The 14,367-nt window shown below is 41.1% G+C and overlaps 1 protein-coding gene across 1 annotated transcript; it reads right to left on the minus strand.

The window, feature by feature from the left end:
* Positions 1-327: 327 nt before the first annotated feature.
* On the minus strand, positions 328-4,686 carry KLHL9 (kelch like family member 9). Its single transcript, XM_040481376.1, has one exon. It carries the CDS (start codon positions 4,115-4,117, stop codon positions 2,264-2,266), a length of 1,854 nt encoding a protein of 617 aa, XP_040337310.1. The 5' UTR covers positions 4,118-4,686; the 3' UTR covers positions 328-2,263.
* Positions 4,687-14,367: the final 9,681 nt, after the last annotated feature.

The raw sequence follows: 14,367 nt of genomic DNA on the forward strand, positions 1-14,367 counted from the left end.
TACCATCTCAGCCTGTCAGAATTGGCGCCAAAAGAGTCATACATCAATACTAGGTAAAAAATAAAGGAGGGATGCCTGGCTGGCTCAGTTGGTAGAGTACGCAACGCTTAATCTCTGGGTTGTGAGTTCAAGCCCCAGGCTGGGTGTGAAGCCTACTTAAAAAATAAACATAAATTTAAAAAAATAATAATAAAGGAACTATAGCAGAATTATCCCTAAAAGGTCAAAATGCAAAAGGATGGACAAATTTTACCTCAAAAATTAACTAAATGGCCCTGCCTTTGTAAAACTGTAATAGATTGAGAAAATGAAATCGATGCAAGCAAATGCCAGTTAAATTACATTTATTATATAGAGAGCCTATAACTTGGTATGAAAAAACAAAGCAACTCCAATAGGTATCATCAAAAGGGTAAAAGACATGAACATTCAAACACAGGAAACACAGCTACTCAAAAGAAACCACACAAATATTTAACCTTATTAATAAAGAAATGACTGGGATGCCATTTCTTGCTTATTCAATGCACAAAGTTTACATCAATTTCTTTTTCTATTTTCTAAATGTACTCAATGTGCTACTTTTAGTAATAAAAAATTAGTCATTTAAAAAAACATAGAAAGTATGAAATTTTCTGCCAATGCAGAAATCATAAAAAGCATTAAAATGAATCAACACTTGTATGGGCAGTAAGGTTCAGATCCCTGGAAGCCAATTCCTCTTGTCTTGGTTCCTGAGTTTTATTATGGGATTGTCAATAAAAAGATTGTTCCTGGTTTATACTATGACAACTTCCCAAGTGTAGGGATATACATATTCATATGTATGTCAAAGTACATATGTAAATTTTTTCTTCAGGTAGGCAATTATTCTAGGAAAGTACCTCTCCAGAATCACTCACTACATAAAGAGGACTCCCTTTGCTGAAAAAGTCTCACTAGGATCTCCCCATGTGATTAGCAACCAGGAGGGATGTCCTTGGTATTTTAAAGACTGAACATCGACTTTAGTACTGCCTGAAAGACAGCAGAGTCCTAAGCTTTCTGTAGCTGGCTTCTTAGGGAATCTGAAGTTGGTCCTGTTCTTTAGACATAGCCAAAAGGACAATATTCTGATTCGACACAGAACTGACTGTATCTCTCCTGCTCAAATCACAGCCTTGAGGCAGATCACACAAAGCTGGAGCAACCACCCCAAATCAAATGATCATGTTAGAATGACTAGTTGGGAAACCGAACTTAAAACCCTATAGTTTTGTTCAGCATATTCCTTTCTCAGCTGTCTTCATGTAAGTTTTACCGAATAAAAAGGTAGAAAATAGCACAGCTTACATTTACTCAGCTAAACCAATTCTCAGAAACCTGAACTTTGCTAAATAACCTGTATAAAAGCAACTCCACAGAATTCACAAGCAGAAGAAGTAAAAGAAGTTTCATCTGAAGTGACAATTTAGTCAAATGACAAATTTGGTGGTCAATTTAATCTGTTGTAGCCCTTATCTGTCTCAATTTAGTATGACTCTACAGACACCTATTCTCTGGTACTGAATTCCCATTTGAATATAAATAGCTGCTAGGTAGAACAAAAAATTAATTTAAAAACAATTTCCCTACAGATGAAATATCAATTTAAAAATTAGATGTGCCTGTGTGTGGACATACGAATGTATATACACAGTATGTATGTGTGTGTGTGCACACACGACCTTATATTTTCTCTCTCCCTTTCCCTCTCCAGAGAGAAATACAAAACCCTGACTTAGGGCTTTACTGTTTATTTCTAAGAAACTTCACATATTCTGAATGCACTCACACGATCTGGTGAATTGGCAACGATGTCAAAAACTATATGAAAAAAGGGACGTAGGTAATAATATTTGGCGACCTTTTTTTATTTTAGGTTAGAGCAGGCAGCCTCCCTTTGATGTTTTGAAGTCAAAGATGAAAACTCTCCACTTTGAAGCATAATGAACACAGTTACACATTTACTACGATCACCTACAATTTGACTTACACAACACCACAAAGACATCTAAAACAGTTCGCTACCTATCTTCTTACATCCGTTAAAACAGGTGGCTATGTTGAATACATTTTCAGAATACATTTGTTAACCATATGATAAACACACTAAGCCAAACAATACAAATAACATCAGTTACCACTTATCTAATTAACTGTACCAATCGCTGTAAGAAGATAACAACTGAAGGGGAAGTGTGAGATCATCGATGATGCGCTGTAAAGGTATTACATTTTAGTCCTAAGAATGATCTGAAGGTGCTGAAAGAGGTGATTCTCTAGAAGGTGACCCAGGGTTTTCCTCAGGTGGAAAAACTGTGAGAGTACAAGCTCGAATGCCACCAAGAGACTCTGGAAGGTCAAAAACTTTATGCCACTCATCCTTCTCTGGGTCATATTTCTGGACAATTTCTACCATACAACGATTATTCCAAGAATATCCACCTACAACATAGATTTTATTTTCAAAGACGGCAACTCCAACATCACTTTGACCTCTTAACATAGCAGCAATTGGAGTCCACTGGTCCAGGGTTGGTGAATAGTATTCACAGCTTAGAACATCATCATAATCGCTTGTTCCTCTGAAGTGATTGCCACCAATGACATACAGCTTGTCTCCAACTGTACACATGCAGTGCAGACCTCTGACTGTAGTCATTGGAGCCTTCTGTGCCCATTTGTCTGTATCTGGGTCAAAACACATAAGCTCATTTTGGAAAGTGTCATGAGTAATTCCTCCTGAAATATACATTAAGCCTCCATACACTGTTCCAGCATGGCCATAGTGCGGTTCACTCATCTTTGCAACATAGCTCCACTCATTCATCCTTGGGTTGTAACATTCTACTGTGGCCAGCTCACCAGCTGCACTGCGCCCACCAACAGCATATAAATGTCCCTTGAGAGCACTCAAGTGGAAGAATGTGCGCTTTTCGTTTAAAGATGCAACCTGCATCCATTTGTTATACCGAGGATCAAATCTGAAAACTGTATCAACAGCAGTCTTTCCTTTCGTGTCATAATTACTTTGACCACCAACTACATAAAGAAAGTTTCCAATGACAGCAATACCATGCTGGTAACGAGGAGCATCCATGGGGGCTAAAGATCTCCATTCTTGTGCCCTTTCGTCATACATCCGCAGTTCTTTACTGACAACCAGCTGCTGCCTCAAAACTCCTCCTAATGTGACCAAGTGCGTCGAGTCAGATCGAATGGCAGTTCTATCTGACTGCATCACTGGCTGCATGTATGGCATCATTTGGTAATTGCTAGCTTCTAAAAGCAAATTCACACAGGTATTGTCTGTTCTCATGAAATCTACTGTCTGCACGTAATTGATGAGATCCTGTGGTGTCATCAATGGAAATCGAATATTCTTCATTAATTTTGCAGCATAATCCATCCGAGGGTCTTCCAACCTTAGCCAGCGACAGGCAGCCTTGAAGAGCTCAAGTTCAGTACAGTGCTTAAGACTATTACTGGAAAGCACAAAGGCAAGCCGTTCAAAAGGGAGTTTTAGAAACTCTCCAGTACTCAATAATGCAGGAAAATTCTTCAGGATGAAATTATTGACATACTTATCCACTTCTATGAGATTGTAGGTGTTAGCAATTCGTCCAACTTCAACGCAGTTATCTAAAGAGACTCCCGAAATAAGAAATACTTTACAGAAGTCCAAAACAGGTAAGATTTGTAAAAAGCTGGCAGCTTCAAGCGTGTCCTGAAGATTGTCCATATTAAGAGAAAGTTTTGCAGTATAAATAAAATCAATTATTTTCTTCAGACCAACCTTGTTCACCCCATGAAGCTTAATGCACATTAGATCTTGTTCTTTCATTCCACCCGTGAACATAGCCTTGAAATAATCGCTAGCAGACGCCATCATAGCTCTGTGAACGGGGAAGATTTCATCTCCATCACCCGGTACCAGTGTCACATCGCAAAGCAATCCTTCTATTCTAAGCTGATCAAAGCCTTGCAATACCACCGAACTGTGAGTATTGCTGGTAAAAAAACGTGTGGTTCCTGCCTTGCAAGGCTGCAAATGGGCGGAGACGCCCATTTCGCCGTTACCAAGAGACACTTTCATGTGTGAAAGCCTTCCTTTTGCACAGATCTGTGCCGGAGAAAGAAGTTACAATCTGAAAGCTTTCAAGGAAACGAGGCCGTCCAAAGAGCCAGGGAGCTCGCTTTCCTTATCAAGGGCAAGCAGTCCCTGCGGCACCCCTCAGATCACACCAGTCAGTCATCCACTGAAAACTGTCCGATAGCAGGACCACAAAGGGCTGTGGACCTCAAATCTGACCGTCATGCAGATGATTCATCACCAGAAAGCTGTTAAGTGACCCGGTTCACCTGGTCCGTCCGGCCTGCGCTGCCGCTCCTCCAGCAGTTCCGCTCCGGGCCAAGGGGGAGGCGCCGCCACGTACTGCGGCTCGCTTGGCGGCGAGGCCGGCCACCTCAGCGAGCGGCCCGCGGCGCCCTCCGCTGTCACCAGAGCGTCGCGGCGGCTACGGAGAGCTGTGTTAGGACGAGGGCCTGGAACGAGGACCTGGCTTGAGCCCGGGCCTGGAACAAGGGCCTAGCCCCGGACGCCGAGCCGCTCCTTCCGGAAAGGCCTCGTCCCAGGATCCCCAGGGCTAGGAGCGGCCGCGGCAGCTACTGCGGTTGCGCAGCCGTCGGACCTCGTCAGTGGGCGGACGTATGGGGGATGGGGAGGAAGGACGGGGGAGACGCAAAGGGCGGGGGTTGGGGAGGAGGAGGGGTGTGGTGTGGCCGCGAGCGGGGCCTCTCTGGGTCGCTGCGTGGGTGGGATTCAATGGGCCGGAACGGGTGACCGTATGTTACGCTGCGCGTGTGGTATAAACGTGTCGCGGCCTCCGAGCTCTCCTCCTCAATTCGTACTTTTTCTTTAAGATTTGTACTTCCTGGCTTCTGCCTTTGGAATAACAATGAAATGCGGCTTTTGTATGAATTGAAAAGAAATGGGGCAGTAGAGAGGGCGGAGGAGGAAGATGCTTAACACTGTGCCTCAATAAAGCACGTTAGCTGTGATTTCTATCCGGCACAACATAATAACACCTCAATTATAACTTGGGTTCATATTTTCAAATTACTAATCACTTGAAACATACATCGTGCGTCTCCCAGTAACCAAACTGTGACCCGGCTATGTGAATAACGTAGCCTAAATTTTGTCCTCAAAATGCAATTCCATCATCAGTAATTGTTTCCCGCTCACACATCTTTACGTGGCTATACAACTTTCCAATGAATATACATACTATAGTTTCCTTTGCCCATTATTTGTTCCTGAATATATATAACTTCTTGTACTTCATTCTTTTATAGTCTCTAACAAACTTATAAAATCTAGGCACAAAACTTTCCCCCGTTTTTGGATAAATCCTAAGGATGGGACTCAAGACATATAAAAATGTTCCCAAAATGTGGTCACCAGCAATGTTTGTGCATTTCCCCTCTATTTTTCCCTTTATGAATATTTTTATTAGCTTGAATTTCTTTCGTGGTAAACTTAAATTTCGGCATATGAATAAATGTACATTGTGACACAATTTCTTCCAACACTTTCCACAGTCTGAAGGGATTCATGTCTTTTAAATCTGTCTAGTTTCTTTATGCATATGCAAACTAGTAAGAATATAACATTTTATTATACTCTATTTTCATGTAAAAGATAGCAAACTGTAGTCACTGTTCTGCACCTACTTTTTTTTTCACTTGGAGATCTTCCCATATTTGTAACTAGAGAACTTTATATTGTTTCCCTATAAATGGTTGTATCATAAATTATTTAACCAATCCCCTACTGATGGAGAGTTAGCTGGTTCCAATCGTTTTCTTTGGTTTCAGTAGATGGCAGCAAGTTCCAGAAGGTTCAGACTGCCAGTGGCCTCCACCAGATGCTCCAGCATATCTTAAACATGTTCAGCATATGAGGTTGGTTGGATTGAGACTGACCTGAAAGTATTCTTTACTGGACTTCATCAGCATTGGGAAGTCTTGGAAACCTGCTTGGTGCAGGAGTTGGCGATAGAAAGACTCCCCTGAGCAATGAAGACTCCATACTGGCTGTGAAGAAGGACTTCCAAGGAATCAGTCTCTATCTGAAAAAGGAAGAATAGAGCTACTATTTTGACAGTTGTCAGAGCAAGAAATGATGAGATCTCTTATCAAGTTTGCAAGAATGATTAAGAGCTAAGGAAACAGACCTATGCTCTTTTATTTGTTTGTTTATTTACTTATTTATTTAGAGAAAGAGGAGAGAGCTAGTAGGGTAGAGGGGCAGAGGGAGAGGGAAAGAATCTTTAAGCAGGCTCCACACACAGCGCAGAACCCAATGTGGGGCTCGATTCCATGACCCTGGGATCATGACCTGAGCTGAAATCAAGAGTGGGTCTCTTAACCAACTGTGCCACCCAGGTGCCCCAGACCTGTGCTCTTAATAAAACAATTAGTATGGAGGTGCTTGGGTGGCTCAATTGGATAAGTGTCAAGACTCTTGATTTCAGCTTAGGTCATGATCTTAAGGTTCATGAGATCAATCCCTGTGTCCGGTTGTCTGCTGACAGCACAGAGCCTGCTTGGGATTCTCTCTTTCTCTCTGCCCCTCCCCAGATCTCACATGCACTCCCCCCACCTCAAAATACATAAATGAACATTTAGTAAAAACAATTACTATGGACAGATACACTTCATCATACTCCCACATGTTTAGTCATTTTGAAAGATTTCATCATGAAATAAATCAAATGTGTCACATTTATTGACAGTATTAAGCAACTATAAAGTCAAAACACCCAGTTCATAGGAGGCACCAGCCCATCATAAATGACTTTATTCATGTATTTACCTATTTTATTATATTTATTGTTTTCAATATTTTTGCTTGTATGCTGTTATGCTCACCTGTACATTATACTAGTTATACAGTGGTCACCTTTATATTTTTAAATTATTCTCTTTGTTCTGTTTAAAGTTTTACTTTCAAATCTTTTTGTATTGGTTTATTTTTAATAAATAAATACCAAGACTGTTTTTGTAGCTTAATTAAAGGTACAGTTCATCCATTCATTTCATCCAAACTACATGTAATACTTAAGTCTCTAAATCATAGGCGCTATGCCTGCCTTCAAGATAAAAAGCTGCATAAAGAAAACCAAGTGCCATCCCTCTTGGAACTTTTCCTTTTTGTTGGAAGGAAACATGAAAGTCTTAAGCAATCAGCTAATTAATTTCAACTACATTATAGACTAACACAGAAAGCAAAAAAAAAGTAGCATCTATCACCAGAAACTGGAGGATGCAAAAATACTAAGCCCTGATATGTGTTGCACAGTTCTAGAATTTGCAGAGTGCTATGGCTAGAAATGTTAACTTGGGAGCTGAAGTATACCTGGTCCCTAAATGCTAAGGAATGAATGAGGTCTTTTAGACATAGAAAATAGAAAGCCTACCACAAATTGAACCGTAGGGACCTTCACAATTTCATGGGGGAAAAGAATAAGGAGACTGAGAACGACACTGGAATGGAGGCAGCACAATAGGAGGACAAGCAGGAGACAAGGGTGATGAGAGGTGTTTAAGGCAAGAGATATGTCAAAAGGTGATGTCTTGTCTTCAGGGAAAGTGAGGTTTGGCAGAATTCGTGCCCCAGAATCCAGATCAGAGTGTATTGACTGAGAGTAAATAAGATAAGAGGTATTGGAGACAGAGTGGATAGAAACTTTTCTTGAGAAGATTTATCTGTGAAGGAAAGAAGAGAAATAGGGAAGGACCTGAAAGGAAAAAAATTGGGATAATATAAAGATAAATTAAAATTTTTTCAAAATCAGGTGCAACCTTTTTACAAACATTTTGGGGGATAGAGTTCCAGGAATGGGTGTAGTGGCACCAAGCGTATAAAATCAATATTTTATTTCTTTTAAATAATTGCTTATTTAATAGGCTAAAATGTCAGGCATCACTGTTCAATCATGTTTATGTACTTGTGGGCTAGAATGTTCTTTCATTTGCTTTGTTTGCTAGTTTTAGTTCTCTTTATTTGGGTTTCATTTTACGACATTAACTAGTTTTGTACTGTCCTGATGAATTTTGTTTTTATATATCCTTACTTCTGAAAAGTGGGTATAAACCTCATGCAGATTGTGGCTACAGTCCTATGATGTACCTCTTTGTCAGTTTCATATTTACAAATAACAGCCCATTTTCTTTATATTTTCTCTGAGTGCTGGTGTGTTGAATGTGTAGAACACCAGTACTCTCCGTCTTCATTCCTCCACAGATCTTATGAATTATCAGTTCCCATTTATGTTTTAAATACTTCACATTTCTTTCTTCTTCTTCTTCTTTTTTATTTTGAAGTCTATTTATTTTGGGAGAGACCACACGTGTGCACAAGTGGGGGAGGGTCAGAGAAGAGAGAGAGGCAGAGAGAGAGGGAAGAGAGAGAATCCCAAGCAGGCTCTGCCCCATCCTTGTGGAGCCCGATGCGAGGCGAACTCGGGAACCTCGAGATCATGACCTGAGCTGAAATCAAGGGTCAGATGCTCAACCAACTGAGCCACCCAGGTGCCCCCCTTCACATTTTTTTCTATATTCCATTAGAATTTTGTTGATTTTTATCTATGATTTGAGATGAGCATCTAAATCAATTTGTGTCTAGAGTGCCAGGCATTTATCCCATTACCATTTACTGGAAAGCTCTTTTCTTCTGTATTAACATCTAATTCTAAACTTAATTACTACTGATAATATGACCATGTCTGGGATTGTTTTCTTCATTGTTCTGGCCACCTGAGTTCCCTTACTGTCACCATGTTTACATGTGTTGTAACTGTATTATAATCCAGTTCCTTGTCTGGTAAAGCTAGATATGTAAAAATGTTTCCTGTTCTATTCTTCGATATTTTTGCTTGGTTATCTTTCCTGATTAACTTCTGAATTGTTCTACAGAGGTCAGCATGGGCCTTATAAAAATCATGAAATTTTATAATGTTACCATAACCATCCTGCAGTGCATATAAAATTCTGAGAAACTTCCTTCACCAGATGGGCAAATGAAGCTGTATTAGAGAATTTCTCTTTCACAAAAATCTAAGGTAGGGAACAAAGAATAGATTAAAGCATCAGAAAGTACAAATGTAACCACTAAAAAGAGAAGCCCAAGGAAAAAGAGAAAGAATAATTTTTCAAGTAAAAAAAAATCGATTAAAAAACCAGAAATCCAACGTAAAGAATCACCCATAACTCACTAGGGGAGATTCAACTTGCAGATTCTATGCAGGGTTCTGCATGGAACACCCCTTCTGCTCAGAAACGACTCAGCTTCCCAAGTTGTGGTTTTCTCAAATGGAAAATGGAGTAAAAAATCTTTGTAGAGCTGACATAAGTACATTTAAAGGCTCTTAGCCACCCCTTCCTTGGGGTTTGCACTTAATAAGTGGTAGCTGTTTTCTTCATTTTCTCCATTACGTGTCTTTTCCTATAAACTGGTTTGAAACTATGCCATCTCGCTCTTGATAGCTGACAAGTCAGCTGAGTTCTAGCAATAAACCTGAAGAAAATAAGCGGGCATCGCATCAAAGACGTGTTTGATTTCTGTGCAGTCAGCACAGTCAGCGTCTTACATCAGTATCTGAAATTGGGAGGAGGCTCCTAGCCCAGGATGGGGAAGATGTACCTGATTCTTTTGCTGATTCCAGCGCCTGATACCTCTCCCTCTTTTTCTGGATCTATTATTCCCTTACCTCCATTTTCACACAAGTTTCCTTCTTCATTCGGCTCGTCAATTATCAGGGAGCCCTCCTCCTGCGCTCCCTTTCCTCACACTGCCCTTTCAGTACAGCAGCTCCCTATTCTGTTGTGGTTTCTGGCTGAAACGTTTCCCAGATGAACACAAAGAAATAGTTGAATGATATTTCCAGAATTTGTAAAAAAAAACATATGTAAGAGAAGTCTTCCTTTTTTATGTCGAATACATTTGAAGAATGAGGGCAGCCAGCCCATGTAGTTCAAAGGAAACAGAAAGCAGGATGCAGTCACTGTGTGGGCTAATAAAGCTCTGGCAGGAAGAGCCCGCGATGGCCAAGTACGACAGGGCCAGACACCAAGTCTGTGGAGGGCAGGCTTTTCTGGTCTGTGTAGATGTGCCTCTTTGGGGGAATTTTCCTCTGGAACTGAGAAGAGGCTCTTTCCTAGCAGAAATTGATCCTCATATTAGGAATAAGCCTCATGCCATAGCTTTCATTACAGAAGAGGAGTCTTCACCTTTAAGCAGGGCCTGGCACTTTTGGGCCTGAGGCAGCTATAGTGAGAGCAAGAGGGTGCAAAATGTTTCCTTTCTCCAACCTGGTGTGCAAACTCAGGGCTCCTGATTAATGACCCGCTCCTCGTACTGTCTGACGCTAAGAGGTGGGTACGGCCTGAAAATCTGAGGGTAAAAACTGCAAAGGTATTTTGAGGACAATCTCATATTTGATGGTGCATTAAATTTCTCAGTTAATAGTAAATTCCCAGTTTCACAAATTCATTTTTTATACCAGATCTGACTTTATAATTAGGAAAATCTATTCATCAAAACTTTGCATCAGGATTGCAACATCCCTTTCTAACTCTGACACAGTAGTAAAAGAGAGCAGTCCTGCTCCATGTTTGTCTGGAAACTTCCTAGTCACCCCTGGTGAAAAGCCCAGCTAATTATCACATCTTCACTGAACCCTGAAGACTAATCCCTTGGCAGAGTTCTTAACTCACAAGGCTGAATGTCTACGGTTGCTGCATGGCTGTTTTTACGGCACTAATTACCCTATATTCCTCTTTTGTTGTGTCCTGTTCCTGGAAGACGAGAGCCCCTTGAAGGAGAGGACTTTACTTGATTCATCTCAGAGTGGTTATTGACGAATGACTCTCATGACTGTTACCTGCTGTTCATTATGACAGCACCTAATTAAAACGCACTGAAACATTCTGTTTGTCCTTGCATTAAATCTGTTTCTTGGTAGATTCCCCAAGCGAAAAGTACGTTGCTATGAGTGAAACACAGAACCTTGTGATTAAGATAAAACACCTAGTAGGGTGCCTGGGTGGCTCAGTTGGTTGAGTGTCCAACTCTTGGTTTCGGCTCAGGTCATGAACTCCTGCTTCATGAGTTCAAGCCCCGCCTCGGGCTCTGGGCTGGCAGCGCAGAGCCTGCTTGGGATTCTTTCTCTCCCTCTCTCTGCCCCTCCTCTGCTCACACTCTCCCTCTCAAAAAACAAAAAACAAAGATAAAACACCTAGAATGCATGCATTCAGTGACTGAAGAATATACCAAGACCAAATAACAGTTAAGGAAAATAGGTTTCAAATCACACTGGCTGCATCAGATGACTGGGTTATCTTTGTTGATGTGAATAAATAATATCTAAACACTCCCTGGAGGGAGTATGGATGACTGGTCAGAGAGCTCATTTATCACACTATTCTCACATCGAACGTGTTAATCTGCGAAAGTAGAGAAACCGAGGAGAGTCTAGACAAGGATGGCCTTCTCAGTAAAGGGCTGTGTAGCACCCTGACCTGTCCCCATTCTGCTCCCGGATGCACTCTGAACCTCCCATCTCCTGCAGGGACCTGTACAAGTTCCTTTTTGAAGCTACTTTTCTGGAGCAGTTACAGCCACCAAGGAAGCAGGCATTCTTTCCCATGTGGGACCTGGGGAAGACTGTTCTGTTATCTTTGGGATCCACTGGGGCGTTACTCTGATCTCTTTATCTCTGACCCCTCCCTGCCCACTGGACCATTTTACCTCTCACTTTCCATTTTATCACCACCACCAAGGGGTGCCTTTCTTCCTCCAAATCCATTTATCACCGGATCCCATAATATTCAAGGATCATTCTGACCCCACCACTTGCCTTTTACTTTTGACACAGAGCATGCAAGGCTACCAGAACCTACTCCCCACCATGTCTTTCAACACTACCCCCTCACTTGACCTACACTTCCCACGTCCATTTTCCCCTCTTCAGTTACCTGTGTTTCAAGGACAAACTCCACGCCAAGGTTGCAGAGTCCCTGGGAAGAACCCCCCAAGCAGGTCAGAGAGAAGAGATTATCACAAGAAATTCAGTCCCTAAACTGGATAGCTCTTTCCCTACACCTTCACCTATGGCAAAGGAAGGCCAGATGGCCATGTGAGGGGGCCCCTCTAAGACTTCTCATAGGTTTGTAGAATCAGGCCCCCAGCCTCCATCAGCCTCACCGGGACCTATGGAAAACATGGTATATAATATTCAGAAATGGTTGTCTGCATAGACCAGAACAGTCCACGAGAAGAGAAACTCCACATAGTCTTCTGCCCTATAGATTACGTTACTGTACACACACACACACACACACACACACACACACACACATATGAAATCTCGCCATTTGCAACAACATAGATGGAACTAGAGTATATTATGCTAAGAAAAATAAGTCAGAGAAAGACAAGTATATGATTTCACTCATATGTGGAATTTAAAAAACTTAACAGATGATCATAGGGGAAAGGAAGGAAAAATAAGATAAAAACAGAGAGGGAGGCAAACCGTAAGAGACTCTTAAATACAGGGAACAAACAGAATTGATGCAGGTGGGGTAAATGGGTGATGGGCATTAAGGAGGGCACTTGTTGGGATGCGCACAAGGGGGTAGCCTCCTGGGTTCTCTTCCTGAGGCCAAGACTACACCGTATGTTAACTTGAGGGGAAAAAAAAGCTGAATCTTGATATATATGTATATGTGTAGAATATGGATCTACAAAGATATATGTCAAATTATTTATAGTGTTTTATACAGGGAATTTGGTGGCAGTCTTCCACTATTTACATACTGTTAAACGTTTTTTATAATGAAAACATGTTTCATAATTAAAGAAAAGCTGAGCAGTTTAAATGCACTGGATGTGAGAGTGGGTCACCTAACACCATTAAAAGGAATCTTGTGATGAAAAAATATATATATATACGACCACACAAACAAGGCCGACTGAGGAGCTGAATAAGTAAAAAGAATGTGATGGGAAGAAAAGAATATTCTACCATCCAATCACTGCCTCCTTACCACTTGCAGCAATTAGCTCTTCAGTCTCTAGAAGATATTTGTTCTTCTTGATTGTACAAAAAATGGAAAAACTACCCTTTTACTTTATTATTCCTTCTTATAAAAGTTTTTTTCTCTTCCTTTTGCTTCTTTTGGATGGTCATACTCAAATTTTCATCCTGGTCCACAAGTTGCAAAAAGGCACAACAGGACTGTGCTGGGCAAAGTACACTTGGGGAACAGTGGCCCTATGATGTTTATTAGTAGCAATTTATGGATGTGATAGTTGTCTCTGATTGAGGGCATTACAGTTACAGATGGGATCGCTGAATTGGGCATCGTTGAAATAGAGGGAATGGGAAAGATGTGGATATTGGGAAGCCAAGGGTGGGATGGAGTAGCCACATTATCTGTTTTCACAGCCCTTCATAGCCCTTCAGCTATGACGTCAGGATCTGGAAGCTATATTGCTGTTGCCAATCAGATAGCTATTCTTAAAAAATTTGACTCAATGGGTGTCTGGGTGGCTCATTTGGTTGAGTGTCCAACTCTTGATTTTGGCTTAGGTCATGACCCCAGCATCATGGGATTAGGCTCCATGCTGAGTGTGGACCCTACTTAAGATTTTCTCTCTCTCTCTCTCTCTCTCTCTCTCTCTCTCTCTCTCTCTCTGTCTCTCCCCCCCCCCCCCCACCTCTCTGCCCTGCTCACCTAATTAAACAAAAAAAAGCACTCTCTAATGAAAAAAAAATTGACTCAAGAAAGCCAGAACCTTAGACTTAGGAGCTAAGTCACATTAATGACAATGTTCTGAGGTTATTAGAGTTTATGTAGTTCTTACCTCTTCTCAAGTTTTACTGTTTAACCTTTACTTGGATTCTATGAAATATCATTATATTCCTGTAATTACCCTGCATATTGATGCAGATTGTCACATTGTCCTAGGGACATATTATGTGTATTTTTTGAGGACAAATCATGATGTCCCTTTAATAATAAAAATATAATTTAAAAATGTTTTATCATAGGGACTCCTTGGTGGCTAAGTTGTTTAAGTATCTGACTTTGACTCAGGTCATGATCTCAGTTTATGGGTTCAAGTCCCGCATCGGGCTCTGTGTGGACAGTTCAGAGCCTGGAGACTGCTTCCGATTCTGTGTCTCCCTCTCTCTCTGCCCCTCCCCCACTTGTGCTGTCAAAAATAAACATTAAAAAAAAATTTTATCATAGATTCTTATCCATCTTAAAATC

This window comes from Herpailurus yagouaroundi, unplaced genomic scaffold, assembly GCF_014898765.1.
Source record: "Herpailurus yagouaroundi ecotype Mexico unplaced genomic scaffold, PumYag 160, whole genome shotgun sequence".
Taxonomy (NCBI): Eukaryota; Metazoa; Chordata; class Mammalia; order Carnivora; family Felidae; genus Herpailurus; species Herpailurus yagouaroundi.